Raw genomic sequence first — 23,151 nt, forward strand, 5'->3', positions numbered from 1 at the left:
CATGGTGACGGCGTTTTCTCTCATCACCCCAATTCACCTTTCACCTCGATTACAACAGGCTAACTTAAAGATCAGACATCAGCAACATACACTGTGAAACATTATTACTAGATACTTTATTTACATGATAGCCTACAATAATTGCTTCCTCAAACCTGTTGACACTAATACAAGCAGCTTCTTTGACCCAGACACCACCTTTAATGTGAGTATAATAAATAGAGATGTCTTAGTAAATAGTTTCCTACTTATTTATAGATATATTATAGGCTAATGTTTGTGAAGTGTTAATCATTTCTCTTTCTTTAAAAGGTCATTATTATGAAATTAATAAGCTATGAAGGTTTTGGCCCTGAGACCCAGTAGCCCTAAGCAGGCCCGCTCAGTAATCCATCCATGACTGGAAACAGGGAAAGAGCATGGCTCTGTTTGGAGGTTAAGGAGAAATTGATAGTGGTGTTTGTTTGTTTTTGTTTTTTTTTTGTTTTCATACAAACATCCAAATAGCAAATAATAGAATCAAACTATTTATAAATATTTATAACATTTGGCTCTGTATATTTGTTAAGTACTTTTTGTTTTTGTGTTTTGAGTATTGAGTCCTCTTATGTTTTTTTCTGAATGTGAGGAAGGCCTATTGATAACATTGGTGTGTGCACTAACAATAAACTAGTTTCATCACCATACGTCCATGTCATCAGTCCAAGCTCCTATATTTAGCCGAGAAATGTTGCAAAATCTGAGGGTGTGGAAGGTTTCGGTAATATGAGTGGATCAGCCTTTAAACTTGATTTGACGGTAAAACTGCAGTTGTAGTAGTGGAAGAAATTCTTCCTCTGCTGCAGGGGGCAGCAGAAGTACTGACAAGGGAGGTTTTCATTTGTCTTTGCTGAAGGTCACTGATTTCTGTTTTTGGCATGTACTTTTCTAAATACGAAGTGAAAACTGAGACAGTGATTTCCCTGTGCGAAAGCCCAACACATCGTGATTGTGTCTTGTTTTGTTTTTTTGTTTTTTCTTTTAGTGAGAAATGCCAGCACATGTTTCTCACCACAGAAAGTCCACATATAAAATGAAAACTGCATATGTGTGCATAAGTCACTGTGTGTGTGTGTGTGTGTGTGAGTGCGTGCGTGTCTTTGGTTGTAGAACTATAATAAACTGCTCTTGTGGGTGACAAGAAGTTGATGCTTCCTCACATTATTATTTCCTATCAGCTATTTATCAGTCACATTTGTGAGCTGGGCAGGCAGGGAGGGGAAAAACGAAGCGAGGGGAACAGGAAACATAATGTAAAGGAACATACATTTGCCAACCTATGCTACCAGTGAGGCTGATTGCCTCACCAATAGCTACGTGGAAATAAAAATATTTTTGACTTAATATAAAATATTTGCTTTCTACAAGATTTTCACTAAAATGTTTTACAGCACACTTTCATCCAGAAAGACATTTTTTACCTTCCTTCTTCCTTCTTTTGTTTCTATCCCTACAGCTTTCACGCTCAAGCCATTGGGATATTTGGCGAAACCATACTTTACTAAACTTATGAATGGATGAATGTTAATGTTTAAAGTGGATACAGTATGGGCAAACACTGAAAGTCTTTTAACTTTAGCCATTAGCTAATACAACTTGTGCAGCACATGTTAATAATTTTTAATACTGCTTATGGAAACATTTAAAACGTATTTTTTGTTTTTGAGAATCAAAGTGAGTGATGATTGCTCCACCAATTGCTTCATCAGTGATTCACCCGAATGCTGAACAATTACGCAAGGTTATACCACAGATCTTGTGACAATGCATTAATCGTGTAGCTTGTGTCATGATGGGGCTTTGGCTGAAATAGACAGATTTTTCACTTGCCTTTCCCACAGCCTTTCTAAAAACCCCTGCTCCCCCAGCCACCCCTGCTCCCCCAGCCACCCCTGCTCCCCCAGCCACCCCTGCTCCCCCAGCCACCCCTGCTCCCCCAGCCACCCCTGCTCCCCCAGCCACCCCTGCTCCCCCAGGGAAAAGTTTTTCTTTTACCAGCAAGAAGATACATTTCATCACTAGCTCTGTACTGTAAGACTAAAGACTATAGTACATTATTAATAAATTCATACACACAAATGTACATACTCTCACAATAAGTTTCCATTACACACGATTCAGCAGTACAAAGTGAAAGCGTGCCCTCACAGTCAGACGAGAAGTGTGTGGTGTTATTTACGTTTTACTTTAATCTTTTTCGGTGAGATATTAAATAAATATGGAAACTTTTGAGGAATTTATTCGTGTGTTTTTGTGTGTGTCTGCCTGAGTGCTTGTGGTTTGTACACATGTGGTCAGTTTCATTAGGGAACAAAAGACTTGGGTTTTTTGCTGTGCAGGAGCATATGACCTTCTGCAAACTATTTGTCATAGTCCTGATTGTAATGCGAAATTTCTCATTTTCTCTGTTTCATGCTGACTTCTCTTTCAATATACCTCCCCCACAGAAACAGTCCCTGCATTTTTTTCCCATCAAACCCACTGCCTCTTCTCAGTTGTCATTCCTTGTGATATTTTTATTACACAAGCACTTTTCTTAGTTTGGATGGCATACGATTGGATTGCATCACCTGGGAACATAAAATGCAGTGGAAGAAGTGAAACTTACCTGTTTACTCAATGTGTCAGGCCTGGAGAGGTTCCTGTCTAATCTGAGTCTGTAGGAAGACGAAACAAGCTTCTTCTAAAAATGCACAAGGGAGAAAACATGGAAAAGGAAATGTTTACCTCCCAAAAGAACAATAGCAGGAAATTGTATTTAATCCCAGAATAACTACAGTAAATGTTTTAACAAATGATTAATGGATTTTTGGCAGTGATGATGTGTAGTGAAAGTCAGGAGGTCTGGTGGAGCAGGATCCGAATAACTTGCAGCCTGGTCTGAAAAATACATGGGTTGGAGACTGGTTGGTCCAAATATTTGAAACAATAAGTATTCAGATTAAATAAAATACATCATTGCCTTCCATTAATCTAATGGAATCTAATGGAATAAAAAGATAAAAGCATCCATTTAATCCTACATAAGTACAAGAAGCTCCATGAAAAGTACTGGGGTAACTATACTCAATTACTTTACATTTCTACTTGAGAAAATCCAACCTGTATGTGTATGACACAACACTTAATGAGATTTGTTATTTTTTACAATTTAATATTTGACAGCGGTTTTGAATTTTTGTCCATATGTTAAATTATATATATATATATATATATATATAGTAACAAATATAATAAATTATATTTGTTATATAATGTTCACAGAATGAAGATGAGTCCAACAGCTGCTGAGAAACGTGTCATTACGTTTAAACTTAAATTCAGCATGTATTGGTTTTTAAAGGAAAGATAATAATCTTTAGTGTGTTTTGACAATGTCATTTTCAGCTATGTGTGCTCATCTGTTTCAGCCACACATTTCACTGTTAAGACTAAACATATCTTTGAACCTTTGTCATTGATCGTCATTTCCTGATGTCTGTATTTATAAATCATTACTTCCCTTTCAGTAACAACCACAAACATTCCATTAACATTTTCTTCTTAGCAGCCTGTGCAGCTGAACCATTTTTTTGTTGACCAGCAAGGGGCATTTGGGTGATTACCATTAATCCCAGCTCTCCTTGAGGTCAAAACTTTATGGATTCTACTGATGCACAAATGAAAGTCGTTGCTATTCAAACCAGTTGCACTAACACTGGTACTCAATTCACGACATGCTGTCATCTGTCACCAAAACTACAGGGGCTGCATCCGCTCTGCTCATGCTTCAATATGTTAATTAGCACAAAACACAAAGTATACTTAGGCTTATGGAGCTGAACTAGTTTTGCAGATATTTTGTTGTAAACCAGTGTATTTGTGCTTATGATGATAATTACTGTAAATCTTAATAATCTTAATATAAATCACCCTGATCAATGGCTTTTCCCGTAATAATTCATCCTTATTGCTCAAACCTGACGTATGTTTGTGTTGACTTGATGTTATGTTATTAATTTGATCTCATCTTTTGCTGAGTTAAACACTTTCCAGCTAATATCAACTTCCTGACTGCAACCTGCTTCCTTTGACTGAGGTTGATTTATAGTGGAGGAATATTGTCATAAAGATGTGACACTTGAAGGCATTTATCTGCTGCTGCTACAAAAAAAAAAAACTCTTTCCATAAGATGTTGCTGCAGCAATATTGTTGCGCTAATCATTATGCAACACTGAACTAATTTGTCAATAGACTTTACTTTGTGCACATGGGCATTTACGTACAGACACACTATCACATTTTAAACACTATAAAAGTGTAATTATATGCTGATAACTAATCGGCCTAGGAGATTTAACACCTGAACAAAATACAGCTAAGCGTGTCCACATATCTTTAGCCACTTCCTTTAAAGGTGAAACTTCCTGGATAGAAAGAGACATACAAAAAATGCAAATTATTGCTCTTTCCTATTACAGTGACTGCTGACTAGTCATAACAAGCATTCATACAATTTATACAAATGGAATCTGCTTTGTTAAATTCCATGCTCTTCCATGCATCATTTTAACATAGATAACATGTATTTTCCTAAATGCCATTGAGCGGTGATTCCCAACTCTGGTTGTCAGGGACCCGCTGCCGTGCTTGTTTTCCAGCTATCCCTACCCAACTGAGCCAAAGCCTTTCTTCTCATAGTGACTTATAATGTTACTTATTGTGAGTTGTAAACTCAATAAGGCTGTAGTGACGGTTTAGAGACTGACTCTGCGTGTGGGACATGATGACGTTTAATGTTCCACACAACCTCTGTGGTCTCATTTTGCCACTTGTTAGCAACTGCTGAACAAGACACGTATACCCTGAAAGTGCAATATTTATTGATTAATTATATGTCAGAGGCTAAAACATTAAAAAAATCTCTTCCCCTCGTGTTAACTGCAGACCTTATTTCAGGAATTTAAAAAAAAACTCATAAACCCCCCCCCCCCCCCCCCCCCCCCCCACAGACTTTGGGGTGAGGGAGCCCCAGTGCAAAAACTAAATGATTTCTGAGTTTTGGTACTCCTTCCTACTGCACACCATTGTACATAGTGAAATTAGTTGTTTGGAAAATCTGTTTTCCTCCCCTCTTCTTTCCCTCTCTGTCTCGAGGCCTTTCATGTCTTTCACACATAGTGCAATGAGGGAAGGTCCCCTGAAGCTTGTGGAGCCTTTATACTGCACCAACATAGGACTGTGATGTGATTGTTTGGCAGGGCTTTGAACAAAGTAAGGACAATAAAATGTAATTTATTTCTTGAGATGCCCTCAGCTTCTCCATCGTGTTGATGTCAATCCCCACCCCCCACCCACGTAAACACAAACACGATACTGGGGATTCCCGCTTTTTTTCTAGTCATTTTCTCAGTTGACAACCGGCTCACACGTGGCTATGCCGGGATTACGCCAGGTGAAAGTGTGACGCTGTGGGCTTTTTTTAGTTCAATGATGCAAGACACTCTGTTGATAAATACCTCACCTTATCCCATCATATGTCAGTTTTCTCTTCTGCATGAGCTTGACAGTAAATACTTTTTCAACAAGGCAATTGAGTTCAGTGTCAGGCAGTCGCGATCTCCGTTGTGCCACCCAGTGCTTTCAGGTTCAGTGTAGGGAGGGAAGGGTGAGCTTTGAACTCACCGTGCCGGAAGGTGGTGAAGCAGAAGGCAAAACGTCTTCGCTCCCTTTCGTTTTCCACCACACAAGCTGTCTTCGGGGCGCTCTTGCGCAACTGCTTGGAGAACTACGGAAAGTCTGTGCGTTTGGTTTTCTCACCTCCTGTAAGCAGTGAAGGAAGGGGGCGTGTGTGAAGAGGCGAGAGGGAAACCCATGACTTCCGCATTTTTCCTCCGTGTCTGAAACTAAGTGCTCTTTAGAGTATAAAAGCCATGGGGATGATTACAAGCGCGACATTCACCTCAAGTCCTGGACTGGGCTCTATGATATAAAGAGGACTATCTTGTGGATTGAAACCGCCAAACAGCTGGAGCTGCACAACTTCCACGCTTCTCTTCGTGCCTCAAGCTTTTTATTCGCTGAGCATAAAAACTGAACGGAGTGGACACTTTCCCTGAACGTCGGACAGCTTATTGCTCACTGATGAGACACCAAAACACAGAGATGGATGTTGAGTCTTTACAAAAGAGCGAGCGCCGGCGTGGAAACTGTCTGGACGCTTTTCTCGTCGTGTCCATTATTTTTCTGTTTGTGGCGCTGACAGGTGTGGCCGTCTTAGGGATGATGGCCGTGATGGACCTACGGTCCAATCTGAGACATCCGGCCAATGGGGCTCAGATGGTAGCGTTGACCGGAGACTCTCCATCCCCAGCTTACAAGGTAAACAAACCACCTTCTTTATTGCTAGAAAGTCTAATTAGCTTTCCCGTTGTTTTAATTGCTTAGCACACTTATTCTGCCCATTTTAATCCTTTGCATCTTTTCTCTTTTATCAACAGATGCAGAACTTTGCCTACCTGCAAGCTAGCTCAAGTAAGTCTGCTTACATTTGTTAAATGCAAAGAACATGACATCATAAAGACAAAAACATCTGGCTTTTCTTCCCCTGTAAAAGGACAGAGAGGCATTTCTAATTTTTAAAGATATATAAATAATTTCTATGCATCCCTCAAAACTATATAAAAATGTTCGAGTGGTTTAAATCACCACAGTGTTGCCAGTGTGTACTGTTGCGCTTTGTAAGCATAATCTGATTTGAATGTGTTTGTCTCCTCCTGTAGGTGAGTTAAGGAACTCCACCATGCACTGGGCCGTAGTACAATATGGTGAGGGGACTTCTGTGGGAAGCAACTTTAAGTTTAACTCAGAGCTGCATTCGCTGGAGCCTCTACAGGTCGGAACCTACTTCGTGTACATTTATGTCAACCTCACGTGCACATTCCAGTGCAACGCAGGCGTCCTCACCATGCGCTTGGGCGATAGGTTTACCTGTGAGGTGGAGCTTCCGGCAGGTTCCACATCTGTCAGCAGGAAATGCTGGACAGTGAGCAGGATGGAGAGCCAAGGACTTGTAACTCATATGACTGTATCGAAGTCAAAGGCGGACATGCAGTACTGGAAACTGGAGCTGAACAGCTCAGGATTAGGGATGTTCCTCGTGGGATGAGATTGATGCTGGAGTGCAGTTACTGTCATCAAGATTCAGACGTACCTGTGGCCTGTGGGACGTGACTAATAAAACAACACCAGTTTGTCTTTTCCTAAAGTCCAGGAAGGTGAAAACCGGCAGGTGCTGGTGCCGTTTTCCAAGCTATCACAAAGTTTCTTGCAAGCTCAAAGTGTAAGACAATGAAACTCAGGACAAGTGGCAGTTAGGACAATGCAAAGAGGATGTGGAAAAGAGCCGACACTCACCTCATTTTGTGTAAATATAAATAGGTGTACTTGATATGTGATATATTTATTTTGTGATATTGAACTATTTATATTATTTATAATGTGTGTTTTGTTATAGAATTTTATTGTTATGCAAATACCACTACATTTGTGTTGACGTACAATACACTGCAATCTTATCCAGCCTACACTGACTCAAACGGGATTTCATCATTCCATTTAAATTTTTGAAGTGTCTAGGAGCATAAAGATAAACTGCATAATTTTGCTCTAAAATTGCAACAAGCCCTGCAGGACCTCATCTTGACCTGATGTAGTTAAGAGGCGTCATTTCATAGCTTCCGGCAAACGATGAGTAACAGTAATGAGAGACTATACACTTATGGTACTGTTGATGCTGATACTGTAAAAATGATACTGTTGTATTCAAAATATGACCATAGGGATTAATGCGTTGTTTGTTTGTTTGTATTTTTTTTACATGCACTGAACTGAGAAAATGATTTGTTAAAAAAACATGTACGTCCTATGGACAAACTACACACTGTTGAATGTATTTCAGTATAGTCCAGAATAAACATGGACATAAAGAGAAATATGGTGAATGCTGAGTTCATTGCGGTGTGAAAAGAGAAAATCCGGGTGTGTAAGTGATTGCGACAAAGTTTCAAATGGAATATGTGAAAAGTTTATAGGTAAGGGAAAGTTCCTTGCTGTTACGTAGATCATACCGGGAACTGGATGTACATCACTTCCTGTTTATTTACCATACAGTGTGGTTTAGAAAAAAACTACGTGGGCCAGCAAACAAAAATAATCATTCCCCCTGGGTTATTAAAAACTCAACACGCAGTTGCAAATAAAAATAAATATCTATATATGATATACGAGTTACAGCTGTCCGTTTCTTACAATGCACATGAAACAGAAAGCATGCACATGGTTTTGAGTGTGCCACTGAATACAATTCAAACAAAAATGTAGTCATTTGATTGTTTTTTTTACAAACCATAAGTTCCCAAAATCAGAAACATATGTTTAATTGTCAAATAATATTCAAAACTACACTTTAGTGCTGTATGATGTGAAATATAGGAGAAATACGGTCCAAAACTGATCTTAATGTCAATATGTGCCACCTGTGCTGGCGCAAAGACTGAGAATCATCAAACAGTCGAAATCCTCCAAGTCTGACCCTTCAAACCAATCAAAGAAGTTCAGCATCAGGGTGGCAGATTATGGCTGTCAATGAATTGATGTTGTGCTCTTCTGGACTTTGCCTCTTTAACATTCCTATTTGTTGTTGTTGTTGTTTTGTAACAAATGATACCTGAAGCGGATTGGTTTTGAGTCTCATGCTTTCTTTATGTTGATTCTGAAAAGTTGCATATTATCGCTTTGTAGCAGATCTAACCCAACGTTGATTAGAGCAGTTTGAAAAGGGTTGCTCATGCTGATGAATCATTAGTCAGATGGTATGCTCCTCTCGACTTTACATTGAATTAGTTCCTTCTTGTTGTGACGGTTTAGCTGATAACCCCTTTTTATTCACTCTCACCACTCTCAGGGCAATTCCAGCCACACCCAACAGTTTTCAGTGAAAGCGATCTAAAAACCCACAGATCTCTCACCTGCTCAGCACCAAAAAAGAAAGCGCACACAGTTACAGTAGAAACTAACTGTGCAACATAACGAATCATTTTGCAGAGACAGGTGGTTTACTGGGGAGTCAGTAGAAATTTAACAGAGGTAAAACAGAGTGAAAATAGATTCTTCATGTGTCCAGAGGCACATCTACAAATTATAAATAATGATGCTCTGTAACCAACAAGCTAACAAGGTCACCATATCAAGGTTTAAGGTCGATGTAGTCTTATGTTCTCTATTATTAGAAGAGCATGAGGATGCACATGCAAATGAGTGTGCATATGGCTGATGCAATTCACATTGACCAAAAGTTTTATCAACTGCACATAAAGTCCTCACCAGTAAAGTTCACTAATAAAAGTATTTTGACATATGCATTTGTCCAATGGAACATTTTGACATTTGCATTATTTACACACACATTTCTAGGACTCTTCTGTCTTTTTTGTTGTGTTGCAGCACATCTTAGTCTGTTACAGTCAACTGTTGTGCACACATGTATGTGCAACATCATGTGCATACATGAGACAATCAAAGCAGAAACATGGAGGGGTCCAAAACCTCTTTCAATGTTACAAGTAAAAGCACTTCTTATGCAGAAAAGCCCATTTGAAAGTGTATTTGTTATTATATTACTTATTAGTACTGATGCAACAAGCTGCAGCAGGTTGCAGCTTTTTTTTAAGTTGAAGCTAGTTTGATGGTTTAATTTAGAACAGTACATCATGCATAATGTACAGTTTTTAATGTAATTAACTGTTGAGAAAAAGTAATGAAGTTATGAAATCTTTTTGGAGGAAAAGTGGCACAAAACTGAAATACACCAATCAAGCACATACAAGTGAGACCTTCCAGTAGTGCAAGGGAAGAATAGCAACATGAAGTGTTTTATGTGCAAAACTTTCATAATTACACTGCAAGACAGTGATCTTGTTTGTGTTTGTTACGTTCAGATTCATAGATGTTTATCTGCATCTCAGAGCAGGAAATGACCCAAATGTTTCAACAGCAACTGAGGTCAGTCTTCACTTGCATGAAATTGTAAAAGATTGGTGATCTTTGGTTGCCTGTGTACCTGTTTACAAGTCCGGTGGTTTTTCATTTATCTTAAGAATTTTTTTGCATGTCCCTGTTTTGTTTTTTGTCCAACTTAACTCCCTGAAAAAATCCCTTACTGGCTGCCAAATCTCCTTTACCTAACACCTCTTTACCTCTATAAAGTGAGTCTTTTTTCCATTTGACACTTCTGCAATGTCTGTGAAACTTTCCCCTATACACTGTGAGAAGAGCTGAGTCAGCCACACCATCCTCAGCACCTCAGAACTTTTTCACCCTTTTCGAAGTGCATCCTTACCCAACCACATCCTGCTCTCTCTCTTACTCTCACACACACAGACACACACACACATGCACAAACACACACACACAAAGCACCTTGCAGTTTTTTTGTGTATGTTGCGTGTCTATAGGTCTGCAACTGTGTTATGTATGTTGGATATGTGTGGTTTGCCTCAATGTGCTCCACGCTGGTTTTAGTTAGGTTGGTGAGGTTCAGTATGTGAGCAAAAAGAAATGTCTTATAATTTAGCAAAAAAACGTTTTATTTCTGATATTTTAACAACAACCTATAATACACCTATAACAACCTTATAACACACTTTTTTCTTTTATTAAAAAAATCAGTTGTTTATTAAAACAACAAATAGTTAACAAATTCAAAATACAAAGTAAACTATGATCTTATCATCTGAATATCAGATACTTTTTATTATATCACAACTATTAGCTGCTTTCTTACAATTAATTAATTAACATCACCACAAGAATTCTGGGTTCAAACCCAGTGGCTCCCTTGGCGCTTTCTGTGTTTGCATGAATTCTCTGAGCCTCCATGGACTTCTTCTAAGTACTTTCACATTTTCACACAGTCCAGTTTTGGTCAATAGGCAAATCCAGTTGGTGTGAATGTTGGATAGACTGGCATCCTGTCCAGACCCTTTAGTTTAGCCCATCTCGCACCCAGTGTCAGCTAGCATAGGCTGTAGCCCAACCCCAGCCCTCCCACCTACGACATACAATAAAACACATTCGTCAATTAATGTAAATATTAAATTTTACATATGTATATATTACGTATATAAAATGTAACCACAACATATAGTTAAATTAACAAACAGAATATGATCACAGATTTGGGCATATGTGCTTCTCTATGTTGCTAAGGAAATATCATAAAAGCCCCCATGAAGTTATAGGTAGAGCCTGAACGGATCTTCTGTATATTCTCCAATGTGACAAAGATTTCATCTCCACTCTGCAGGTGGAAAATCCCGGCCAGGAAACTGTTCCACAGATCTTCTGCATCTGAGCTCTTTGGACTCGCAGTTTTCGGGGTCTTGCAGCGGAAACTAGAGATTCAACACATGAGATGTCACAAAGCCAACTCAAGTCACCACAACGAAAACAACACTAATGCCAACGCAGAAGTGAAGCTACAGAGAGGATATATTTAAGTGCAGCGAGAGAGGAAGGAAGTATGAGTGGTACACTGACAAACCTTTTGGATTTCATTAGTTCTATTGATCTGTCATAAGCACTGGTGTTTTTCATGACCTTGTGCTGGATAAGCGAACAGTCCTCTGCAGCATTTAATTGTACTTTGGAGTACAGGTAGTAGTAACCTTCTATCTCGACTAACAATCGACCTTTGTCGTAGCTCATGTTGTGGGTGATGGCCTCGCCACCTTCACTGACCCACTGCACCACATCCATCTTCCCTACTGGATTACTGGAGCCTGAGAAAAAGAAGTCAAAGGTGAGAGAAAGGACTTGTTAGAATAACATTAAGGTTATACAGAATATTTATGTTTGAGTTTTTGAGATGGCACTAACCCATCAGATGAGCAAAGGGCCTCTGGTGGATCTGTTCCTGATGTGGCAGCCCATTGGAAATCTCATTGGACCCTGTTCAACAAAGTAGGATCAGATAATTCAGCCATACAACCTCAATTAACCAGCCAGTAAATCAATAAACGAAACAACGCAACATGTGAGATGTTTTGACTCTGAACTAAGGTACCTTCTGGACAGATTACAAGTCTACTTCAGGGGCAACTCAGAGAGACATACACAGACAGACAACCATTCCCGCTCACATTCACACCTACGGGTAGTTTATAGTCACCAATTAACCTGACAAGCATGTGTATGGGCTGTGGGAGAAAACTGGAGAACCTGAAGGAAAACTACGCAAGCAAGGGAAGAACATGCAAACTCGACACAGAAAGGCCGCAGCCAGCAGGTGGATTCAAACTGGAGACATTCTAGCTGTGAGGTGTCAGTGCTAACCACTCGACCCCTGTACTACACACTATATTAACATGAGCGATAATAATAGCGAGTTAAGTCAGTACCTTGGAATCCTGTTTGACTCATGATGACGCCGCCCTGAGTTAGAAAAAAACGGCTTAAAACTCATCCCTTTAACAGACAATAGCCAGGGCAACTCACAATCAAAGATACATGTAGTGTAGACCTGTGTTTACCTTGTTGTTGCAATCAGTCAGGTTCTGACAGAAAGGATGAGACCTACAAATGGAAAATGCCTGCAGCAAAAACAGAAAAAGAAATTAAAACTAAAAACAAAAAACTGAAACTGTGTGCACTGGCATACAGGATGTTAAAAGTTCAAGAGTGTTTAAGACCAGGAGGTGTCCCGTTTATGTAGACCAATAGAAATATGCATGTAGAGACATAGGCAATTGAAAACATCTACAAATACGTTGTAATTACAAGTATATTTAAAAAAAAAAGTTATTTGTTGTGGTGGCCATCAAACCCCAATTTACTTTACTTTGTTCCAAGCTGAAGAAAAGTATATTTAACTTGACTTTGATTTAATTATTAATTAAATTCAAATCTAAAAAGTTCCTGTTACATGCCTTTTCTCTTTCAGCTGACTGTTGTTAGGAGTGAAGTTCTTTGTGGTTAGAGTGAAATACAATAAAGAGATGAGTCATTTTTGGTCATCTTATCTATTCAGCCTGATTAACCCTAAACAGCCACTAAAATATCTTTAACTCATATTACATAACATGCAGGATGTATAACATAACAGCGTAGGTGCGTAATGAAACTGTCGTCGACAAGTGAAGTTATGTTGTGGGTTTGCCCTTGAGGGAGAAAGAAAAGGGAAGTAGAACTAGAGAAAAAGTGTCTACTTCACAAGTTTGTCATTAATCACCTACTGTATAACGTAGGAAGAGCAAATGCCAGTCAATATGTAGCTGTGTCTAGCTGTCCAATAGTAAGTCCAGTTGTGATGTGCAAGAAAATAGGGGAATTCTAGAGAAAAGTAGTTTGCATTCATTCGATGCATAGAGGCTTCCCCTTCTCTTTCTCTCTTACGCACACTTACACACTCATACAATCACATGCATAAATTAGCCTCACCTCAGTTTTTTTGTATAGATTAGAGATGAAATATCCCTCAACAACAAGTCCCAACATGACCAGTCCCACCAGAAGGAGAAGTAAGTTTTGGCTTCCTCTTGCCCAGCTTGGTTTCTTCTCACTGGGCATGGTGTAGCTGGCCTGGCTGTCCACCACAAACACCTGGGGGCTGGTGCCCACACAACCCTCTGCCATCCCACCAGATCACAGTCTGCTTGGGATGTTAGCCGAAAAGGTCAAACAGCTCAGTGTGGCGAAGAGGGGTGTACTGAAAGAGAAAGGGTTAGGGTTAGGTAGAGCAAAGAAACAGGGAACAGAAAGGCAGAGAGAGAAAAAGAGACAGGCGGAGGAGAGATATGAGAAATCACAGACACATTTTGTCTACAGTGCTTACAGTAAGAACATGCGATGCAACCAGCTTTTGAGAAACAAAGTCCACTGACTACACAGAGAAAGAATGCAGTTTCATGTGCAGTGAATCAAGAAGAAATCTGAGTTTCTAACATTACATTCAAGGTAGTTTCAGGGTGATTACCTTGGATTTAAACGAGTGCCGGATGTTCCTCCACAGCTCAGTCAACCATCCAGCAGCACTGGGTAGTTTTCAAACAATCCTCTCAAGCTTATTTGGGAAATTCAAGTGCAAAAATTTAAATGCCATTTTAAAATAACAATAATAAGTCTTGCTTCTCATAAAGCTATGTATTATAACTTCTCCAGATGTCCCACCTGGGAAAAGAAAATCCTCCAAATACAGATCTCTGTCCTCCTTCACCTCTTGTGCTGGTTTGCCTGCTGTCAACTATCACTAATATTGCTTTTCAACAAGCTCATATATAGAGGAAATGAAGATGACATGGGGAAGAGTCTGAGAGAGAGAGAGAGAGAGAGAGCGAGAGTAGTGTGCGTAGAACACTCCCTGTGACAGCTGAATATAGTTAGAATCCCTTAGCTAACACTTCCTTTTCTCTCTCTCCATTCTCCTCTGATGTTCAGTTGAACACTTTTGGTTTGTTTTTTCAGTAACTATACCTTTTTTTATTGCTCAGTTTCACTTAACTTTGTCTCGCACAGCACTATACATTTAGCCAACATTGAACCTTGCAGTGGGGCATTAAACTTGATCTTTGGGACTGTGGAGGTGAGTGTGGAGGCTGAGCTAAGGGTCATGTTGTTAAAATCACATTCACTAACCACTGCTGCTACCACAGCCCAGCTCTGTTATTCAAGGTTCAATACATCTGCTTCAAAGCAGCAAAACACAAGCACGACCACCAGGCTCTGGTTTTCTCACATTTTTTGGCACATCTGATGCTTTGAGAAACCTGTTGCTTATATTTCTACTTACAGTAAAAGAACACGTAGAAGCTATTGTGTTAAATCATGTTAACAGGCTGCAGGGATTGAAGATGATTAATGGAGGATTGCAGACACCACATGTGGCAACACTTGTTTTAATTTTCCTCCTATGTTTACAGGCATTGCTTTGTTCAAGAATTGCTTCATTTTGATGGTTCTTGTCCTTACTGTGTTTTAAGGCAAACGATATGTCATCATGTTTTTTGTTGTAAGGAGGGTTTTGTACATGCCTGGTATGCTTGCAACACATGACCAGTGTAATTCTACAAACGTATAATACTGTATGTGTGGACAGCCGAGCAGAAGTAACGAAATGTAGGCAATTTTGTTGGTTTAAGAATTTTCTGGCTTTGTTTCTCTGTCTTCCTTCTGTTTTTTTCTTTTTCATCACATATCTCTGAAGCAAGAACTCTGAGAAATATCTTTGTTTTCCATTCCTTATCACATTAGGTGAATAGTTTTTATGGCATGTTTGCGTCTTTTGTCCTGATGTTTAAACGTGGTGTCAAATGTAAGGAACATGTATTTAAATTTTAAAACAATACAATTCATTTATTCATTCTTTGTCGTGAATGAAACTTGTGGTAATTTTATCTCAGTCAGCTCTTTTTGTCCTTCATTGGAGGAAGAGACAGTTTGACATGACAGACTCCACATGCTGAAACCACACTGCATACACTTTGACTTATCACCCACACGCAGTGAATTCTTACTTCAAACACACTCACATATGCATAATCACACACAAGTATGTTTAGTGCCTAATGGAGATAAAGAGCAGGGAGGACAGGGAGAGGTCTTGCATGTAGTTTGATAAATACAAGTGGTTCAAAAATAGACCAACTCAAAAATGGAGCCATGACATGACTGTAAATGATAATGACTAAAATAAAATAAAAACAAATGAAAATAGAAAACACCTGGGTTTTCCCTTTCTCTCTGGCTCATTATTTCTGATTTTCATTCAAGCCATTATCTATTTCCCATTTTTGCCCTACAACATTTCCCATGGTACTCTCAATTCTCATTTTGCATGCATTTCCCAATGCTCTTCTCAAATTTTGCAATGTTTTCCTTTTATCACATGTCCTTTTATCACATTTCCCATTCTCATGCTAATAGCCAGAATGTTACGTGTGTGGAGGGCCGAAAGCATCCATTTAGGCTTTGGGCATCTAAAAAAAAAAGCGACTATTGAAGTGAGTGTGAACGAAGGAGCAGGGGATCAGTTTGTTATTGTTGCTTTGGCCTGGCCTGGTCTGAATCTGCAGTGATTAGGCTGCATGGGGAGAGGGAAAATCAGGTTTCCACAATCACAATCCCGGTGAGATCTAAATGTGTGACCTGTTGAGACCTGTTGAGTGATCTTACAAAGGAATTAGTGAGTGAATGAAACAGGAAAAAGTAACTGAAAACAGTGCTAAACAGAAAACTGAAAGGCCCTTGCACCATTACATCTGTTACTCTCCTTTATTCACATTGTCATGTCACAGCCGGGCACACACTGCTGCTAGTTATGCATTTAATGGTGGGCACATAGGTGTCGGTGATGGCTGTCAGTGCCTGCTGTACAAAATGTATTGTCACAGTGTGAAATGGGTCCTGTCAGTTAATGTAAGTAGCATGTACATTTGGATTTTTTTTATTGGTCTTTTTATTTTATATATAGTATATGAAATTACATTATAGTCCTGAGCTACTGTGTTGTCGCACAGCTATTATACAAAATGATTGCCTGAAACCCAGTTTACTGTCAGTTGTTTACTAATAATTTGTCAATGTCTTATCCCAGTTTTTGTTAACATCATTTAACATCATTTACCTGCTGGCTTTGACCTTTCTGTGTGGAATTTGCATTTTTTCCCTGTGCTTGTCCTCAGACACTGAGGCTCTCTTTGCCCCTCTCTGCCACACTCCCCCCAATCTCATGATATGACAAGAAAGAAGAAATTGGATAATTTACTAGTAAAGCAGAAATTACTGGCCTCAGCGTGATAAAAGTGGACAAATGCCCAGGGGCCTCATTTTTCCACCAATAGTTTGTTAATATAGTTGTTTGTTGTAAAGTGTACTTACGCTAAAAAACATCAGGAAAGGTAGAATTACTTCACCGTGTTAAATCAGTAGCACTAGAACTAACAATTATTTTTCTTAAAATTGACCAACAGCATACATTTACATAAAGCAGCAAACATTTGCGTAAAGCACTTTTGGAGACCAGCAGTCTGGAGACCAGCTTTATCCAGACACGTATACTGTATTTTTTTTTTAACGTAATCGGTTTTAGTTTTGACACGTACTAATATTACGTTGTCCAATGACTGTGCGCACTGTTTGTAAGGCCTCAGCTCTGCTCTGATTGGACGAGAACTGCTACTCTTCGTCTTCTGATTGGCCGTCAGCGTGGTCTCGTTCGCGGCCTTTCATCCAATCACAACGTCACAAAGTTGTACTGCGGATGAGTTGCGAGAAGGAGATGGCTGCACTTAGATAGCCCTGTGTTTCTCATATATTTGTCATGGAGCTTCTCCGAAGTGAAGAATTGAGCAAAGGGCGGTTGCTGGTCCTGGCTTTAGTGCTCGGTTGGTGTTTAGGGTCTGCGCGCTGTTACCGGCAGAGCCAAGACACTGAGTTTACGTATCTGTTGCCAGCCGGAAGATCCGAGTGTTTCTTCCAGACAGCAGTAAAGAATGGTACAATGGAGGTCGAATACCAGGTAACTGTGCGTGATTATATGCACATAAGTTCTAATCACTCACTGTGTGCACACGTATTTACACTCTCTGTCAAAGGATTCAGGAACTTCCTGTTCACAGCTAACACATACTAGTCATCGTTCATGTAGCTAGCTGACATGCTGTGAGCACTTTCTTTAAAACATGCGTTTCTTTAGCTGAAGCTGTAAGCAAATGACAGCTGATATGCTTCTCTTAACCACATGCTTTGGAAAACAGCATGTCTATTTAGTCATCTACCCAGTGGGGGTTTACTGTGGCTGGCTCATTCCAACAAGAAATGACGAAAACCTGTGGCGAAGACACAACAGCATATTTGTTTATTAAGCATATTTTGTATGAGACTGCTATAAAAAGAAAGGTTTCCCAAAATTGCTTCCCTGAGGAAGAAACAAACAAAATAACTACAATACACTCAATGTTTCTTAGCAAGTGTGACTGAGTCACTGTTTTCACATCCTGGTAGCAGCAGGTCATCCAAGCAGGAGGGAAACCGTTTGTCATGTTAGGAATATTCAGAAACTAGGAACAGAAGCATATCAAAAGTCAATAAGTGTTTTTCATTTACAGGGTTCTTATACTAGCTTTAGGGGGACTTTAACATTTTTAATTAGGGCTCCGTGAAATGTCACCAGTCCGGTTATCGCCAATGATTTAAAAAAGATCAAATATTTATATTAGAGACACAAAAAAAATGGATCTTTATTTAAATCTCAATTAAAAGATGAAATAAACAAATGAAAATAAAACCATGAATGATAAAGTTGTTGATGATTAAGTGATCTGGTAATTTATCTCCACTGCTTTAATCAGAACTGTTGAGCACCAAATAAATGTCACTTTAAAACACTAATCTACACAAGAACACACCCCATAATGTTGTACTAGTTTGCATACTGTTTGCTTAGTGGGAGAGCCTAAAGAGACCTTATGCTTTCTTGCAACACACACACAATCCAACCAGAAAATGTTGTCTGTTGTCTTCTTTTGGCCCAGGGGTTAAAGAAACATGCAGTACCATAAAACCGTAATGTGCCTAGTACAAGCACTGGTCTCTCTACACATATTTCACGGTCTCTATACACATATTTCATGGCTGTATCAGTTTTTAAGTAAAAAAAAAAACAACAACAATCATTTATGAGCCGGTTTCTTAGTGTGTATTTTTGTGTCTACATCCAGGTAATAGCAGGCGCTGGGATGGATGTAGACTTCACCATCCTCTCCCCAGAAGGCATCCTGCTCATTATTGAATCTCGGCGCTCTGATGGAGTCCATGTGTTAGTGCTACTTTATTCTGGCCTTAAGCCTTAATCATAGTTCTTAATTCAAACCCAATGCTGTTGGACCAGTCTGTTTGAATTTGATTTTATTTTCTGTTCTTCCAGGGTGGAGCCTACAGTGGAGGGAGACTATCAAATCTGCTTTGACAACACCTTCAGTCACTTCTCAGAGAAGATGGTGTTCTTTGAGATCATCGTCGAGGGTCAAGGTGGAGACGAGGGTGGAGATGAGGAGTGGCCTGGTCTAGAGGAGGCTGACGGAAGCCTGCTGGAGTACAAACTAGAGGACTTCCGGGTGAGATACGAATTTTGGGTTTAGAAATAATTATTAAGCCAGTCAATTATGTCAGCTACCCTATTAGTAATTCCCTTTTATGGTGAATTTATGCTCCAACACAACAAAACAACATCTATGCAAGTGATTTTGCATGTTTTAATTATATCTGTGTTTGCTGTTAAAACATCTGTCACTTGACCAAACAAAAGCTTAACAGTAAGAGGAATTTCTTAAAGCCGTATTGAGATGTATGGACCATTTCTTAAGGTTCCTTTTTTCCGTATTATTTATTGTGCTCTCATGCTTCCTAGGTACAGTCTCGATATACCAGTTTGGCTAAAGCATGTGCCTGAGGACATGCTACACGTGATCATTGTCATACCTGGGGTCTCAAATCAGACCTTATGCATTGTACGATGTCTGACCCTGTAAACTCAGATGTGACCCGAGCATTTCAGTTGCCGTTTGTAGTGTACATGTGTATATACAGTATTGAAAGAGAACTCATGGTCATCTTTTGTGCTTTGTAACTTGTTTTTGTGTTGAGCTTTACTTGTCTCTTCACACAGTTCTTTTGCAGGTCTCCAGCAAAGTCAGTAGGGCAGATGTGTTGACATCATTGATTGTTTCAAATGGGACATGAAAAAAAAAAATTAGTTTTACAATTTCAAAATTCAGCCCTAGACACAATATAATTAAATATGGCTTTAAACCAACCAGCTATTGTTAACTGTATCATATAAAAGGTCAGTGGTCTATGTGATATGTACTAATTTATAATTAGGATTATCTTTTATAGCTATAGTGGGAGCACATCCTCCCAAAGAGCAAACACCATTCTATTTTGCAGCAAAAGAGAAAAATGCTCAGATTTGGAATTGGATTCAGGTTAAGTTCAATTCGATCGAATCCCATCCAGCCACACTGTCTGCCGTAAAAATATGCACCAAACAATGCACTACTAGCTGTTTTACAGCTGCAGTCCCCAACTCTTAAAAAATGTCTTATTTCTTTTGTCTTGTGTAAGAACAACTCAAGTCTAAAAGACAGGCAGAGGAAGTGAAAAAGTATATAATGCATGAATAACACACAGTTTGATCTTGTGGGATTTGCTGACCATATGGAAAATACAGAATAACGTCAGACATAACCTTTCACGGATATGCACCAACTGGAATACTAACTTCTAACATAAGCTGGAAACATTACTGTAAATCTGATCAGCTAGCATGAACAAATAATTTGCCAAATGACAGTAAGAGTAGCCACAAAATCCGATCCAACATACTAAACAAACATACCTGATGCAACAATTATGTGCCCTTTTGAAGTCACCCAACCCTTCACTGATTTATTTTAATTAAGATATTAAAATATGGTAAACAAAAAACAACATTTAGTTTCACGTTTCAAGCAACCACCTATTAATTAATTAATCGTAAATGACTAATGCCTGAGTAACCAGTTCCTAGATAATAAGCTGCTAGAGTAGAAAATGGGAGATACTATATTGATGAACAGTATTAGTTAATACATATAAGTGAACTGGAATACAGCCACTTTCTTCATTAGCCATTCCTCACTAACTATGAATGTGCTGCTGTGTGGAAGTTATAATGATGTGACAATATGTTACTCATTACAAAATCATTAGAATTTCCTTTTCGTGCTAGAAATAAAGTGATACAAAATATTAAATAGTTACTGGTTAGTGTGTCATGAATTCATGATTATCTGACCATTTGTTGCTCTTTTTGTGAACCTCAACTGATACATCAAGTAGCAAGTAGTTACTTAGTACTTAGTCATTTATGAACATTTTTGATTTTTATGCACCATAAATAAACCAAGTGATTCACCACCCAACACTACCAAGTAGCTTAGCTTTTTGGAGAGGAATTCACATGACAGCTATATCACTGATAACAAACCAGAGGTAGCAGAAGTCTCATATTCTGAGAACAGAGAATAGTCATTTGCTCTACAATAAAACTATGCTAACCTATAATGGTGACTATGTTGAAATACAAATATTGTTACTTATGAGGAATTTCAGATGAATCACATTATCCGTCAGTGATGGAGAGCTACGCTCCTTCAGACATTCTGCCTTCTTACTCCCACTTCTCTTTCGTCTCCTCAGGAGTCCATGGATTCTCTGCACAAACGCTTGGAGCGCAGCCGGCAGATGCAGGCGGTACTCCGGGCCTTTGAGGCACGGGACCGAAACCTCTTGGAAGATAACCTTTGGAGGGTCTCCTTCTGGTCCTGTGCCAGTGTGCTGGTGATGGTGTGTGTGGCCCTCACCCAGGTAAATAAAACACAAAGGCACCAACTGATAAAAGGTGGATAACCAGATTTCTGAGAATTTTATAGGGTTTTTGAATCACTCAACCTAACATCATACCCTGTCTTTTTTCTCCATTCCCAGGTCTACACAGTCCGTAAACTGTTTGATGATAAACGTAGAGTACGCACATAGAATGCTGTGCTGCATTACAAGAAAAGAAAAGAAAGAAAGAAAGGAAAACAATCTGAACAAAAGATTTTGGATTTTCAGCTGGTTACCCCATCATATTGCATTTTATTATTTTCATTTGATCTAGATAAACACCAGAATACAAATCTTGATTACATCATTTTTTAAGCAATAATTAAATAATATTAGATCATGAAGGGGAACTAGATCAGAAAGAGACTAGGAAGTTGGTCACTAGTGCCTTTTAATGTCAAATCTTGGCATATGCAAACCAATGAGGAAATGCTTTCAGAAAGGTACTTCTACCTATAACAAAAAAAAGTGTATAACTGCTGGTTTGAGGTTTTGGGAATTTTTCACTAAAGGTGAAATTGTCTACTAAAGGTTAAAATTTGTTCATATAACACATGTCAACAATGGATCTATTTTCTTGGTTTACAAGGGATAACAATGTGCAATAGTCAGAGCTATTTGTTTTGCCTGTCATTATATTGTGATTTGTGTATCAGTCTATGGGTATGTTGGATGTTTTATATATTTTTTTGAGATGTTACTGATAATATTGACTTTTTTGTTTATATGTGCCAGTACAGGTCAATGCTGACTAATAAGAATGTACACCAGATGCCCTTCTTACCGCAACCCTGTTATTTTATCCGGGCACCAGGGTGAGCCTTGATGGCTGAGTAGGAAGACACTTGCCATTGAGCCATCAAGCCCCCTCATACTTAGTGTGGTTGCCAATCATGTGTCAGTAGTCCTCCAGACAAACGTAATATGCGCACATATACAGTATAAGTTCAGATATGTATCAGGATAATTGTGAACATACAGACTGTCAGGTATTTGTGTTTCTGTCTTCTAGATGATCAAACTTGCTTTTGATCTCATTTGTTTCCGATGTGATATTGTAATTTTACTCAGCCACTGCTTGCTTTTTTTTTAACCTGAGAGCTGACTTTCATTATATTTTGTGTTAGATAATTAAGATAATCAGGTTTTCATAGGAGTTGATATTAGTGATTTTCTTTTTACATAATAAATACTTTCTTTGTTTGAGTTTTGGTTTTAGAATAAAAACTGACGATAGAGGATTCAGAAAAACAAATCCACCACAGTAGGAGCCATTCGTAATGCTAGGACAGCATTTTATCAATATTTGTCCTGGGTTTTCTCTTTAAGTGTGTATAATTATGACTTGCGTAAAGTGCCTTGAGATGACTGTTGTGCATTGGTACTATATACAGTTTGCATTGATACTGACATGAATTACATTGACAGTTGACGGTTGAATGATCTTTTTTTATGTGTCCTGATGTGATGCCAATGGAAATGGACAATTAAAGCAAAGGCTCTACCATTTTTAAAGCATTTCTCACCATCTTTGTGTAATTTAGAAGAAATTTTTGCATAGTCTTAGGGGAGTTAAAACTGGTGTATTTTGTCATAAAGTGATTACTTTTCCCAAGAAATATATGCTGTTTATATCAAATATTTTGGAT

The 23,151-nt window shown here is 38.8% G+C and overlaps 3 protein-coding genes across 5 annotated transcripts; 2 read left to right on the forward strand and 1 right to left on the reverse strand.

Moving 5' to 3' along the window:
- Positions 1–5,820: 5,820 nt before the first annotated feature.
- Positions 5,821–8,013, forward strand: LOC137123686 (uncharacterized). Its single transcript, XM_067497792.1, has 3 exons — positions 5,821–6,400; positions 6,520–6,553; positions 6,802–8,013. The coding sequence occupies exons 1-3, from the start codon at positions 6,164–6,166 to the stop codon at positions 7,185–7,187; spliced, it is 657 nt and encodes a 218-aa protein (XP_067353893.1). The 5' UTR covers positions 5,821–6,163; the 3' UTR covers positions 7,188–8,013.
- A 2,686-nt stretch (positions 8,014–10,699) lies between these two features.
- On the reverse strand, positions 10,700–14,392 carry LOC137123688 (tumor necrosis factor ligand superfamily member 14-like). 2 transcript variants are annotated; one of them, XM_067497799.1, is made up of 8 exons: positions 14,246–14,392; positions 14,052–14,138; positions 13,517–13,784; positions 12,610–12,669; positions 12,478–12,511; positions 11,957–12,028; positions 11,622–11,859; positions 10,700–11,472 (listed from the first exon to the last, which is right to left on the reverse strand). In XM_067497799.1, the coding sequence occupies exons 3-8, from the start codon at positions 13,709–13,711 to the stop codon at positions 11,283–11,285; spliced, it is 789 nt and encodes a 262-aa protein (XP_067353900.1). In that variant the 5' UTR covers positions 13,712–13,784; positions 14,052–14,138; positions 14,246–14,392; the 3' UTR covers positions 10,700–11,282. The 2 variants fall into 2 exon arrangements, with proteins under 2 accessions (XP_067353900.1, XP_067353901.1); XM_067497800.1 differs by lacking the exon at positions 14,246–14,392 and having other exon boundaries at positions 14,052–14,238.
- A 2,912-nt stretch (positions 14,393–17,304) lies between these two features.
- On the forward strand, positions 17,305–23,017 carry tmed1b (transmembrane p24 trafficking protein 1b). 2 transcript variants are annotated; one of them, XM_067497802.1, is made up of 5 exons: positions 17,305–17,591; positions 18,793–18,890; positions 18,999–19,188; positions 21,314–21,515; positions 21,602–23,017. In XM_067497802.1, exons 1-5 carry the CDS (start codon positions 17,394–17,396, stop codon positions 21,616–21,618), a joined length of 705 nt encoding a protein of 234 aa, XP_067353903.1. In that variant the 5' UTR covers positions 17,305–17,393; the 3' UTR covers positions 21,619–23,017. The 2 variants fall into 2 exon arrangements, with proteins under 2 accessions (XP_067353903.1, XP_067353902.1); XM_067497801.1 differs by having other exon boundaries at positions 17,307–17,591; positions 21,314–21,481.
- Positions 23,018–23,151: the final 134 nt, after the last annotated feature.

This window comes from Channa argus, chromosome 3, assembly GCF_033026475.1.
Source record: "Channa argus isolate prfri chromosome 3, Channa argus male v1.0, whole genome shotgun sequence".
Lineage (NCBI taxonomy): Eukaryota > Metazoa > Chordata > Actinopteri > Anabantiformes > Channidae > Channa > Channa argus.

Bases quoted from the DNA above. Each gene is read 5' to 3' on its own strand.
- LOC137123686 (XM_067497792.1), top strand. From the start codon at position 6,164: ATGAGACACCAAAACACAGAGATGGATGTTGAGTCTTTACAAAAGAGC. The intron at 6,401-6,519 runs GTAAACAAACCA...TTTTATCAACAG, and splicing joins CTCCATCCCCAGCTTACAAG to ATGCAGAACTTTGCCTACCT. The intron at 6,554-6,801 runs GTAAGTCTGCTT...CTCCTCCTGTAG, and splicing joins CTACCTGCAAGCTAGCTCAA to GTGAGTTAAGGAACTCCACC.
- tmed1b (XM_067497802.1), top strand. From the start codon at position 17,394: ATGGAGCTTCTCCGAAGTGAAGAATTGAGCAAAGGGCGGTTGCTGGTC. The intron at 17,592-18,792 runs GTAACTGTGCGT...GTCTACATCCAG, and splicing joins CAATGGAGGTCGAATACCAG to GTAATAGCAGGCGCTGGGAT. The intron at 18,891-18,998 runs GTTAGTGCTACT...CTGTTCTTCCAG, and splicing joins CGCTCTGATGGAGTCCATGT to GGTGGAGCCTACAGTGGAGG.
- LOC137123688 (XM_067497799.1), bottom strand. From the start codon at position 13,711: ATGGCAGAGGGTTGTGTGGGCACCAGCCCCCAGGTGTTTGTGGTGGAC. The intron at 12,029-12,477 runs GTACTGACTTAA...TTTGTTGAACAG, and splicing joins GAGTCAAACAGGATTCCAAG to GGTCCAATGAGATTTCCAAT. The intron at 11,473-11,621 runs GTTTGTCAGTGT...TTGAATCTCTAG, and splicing joins GAACTAATGAAATCCAAAAG to TTTCCGCTGCAAGACCCCGA.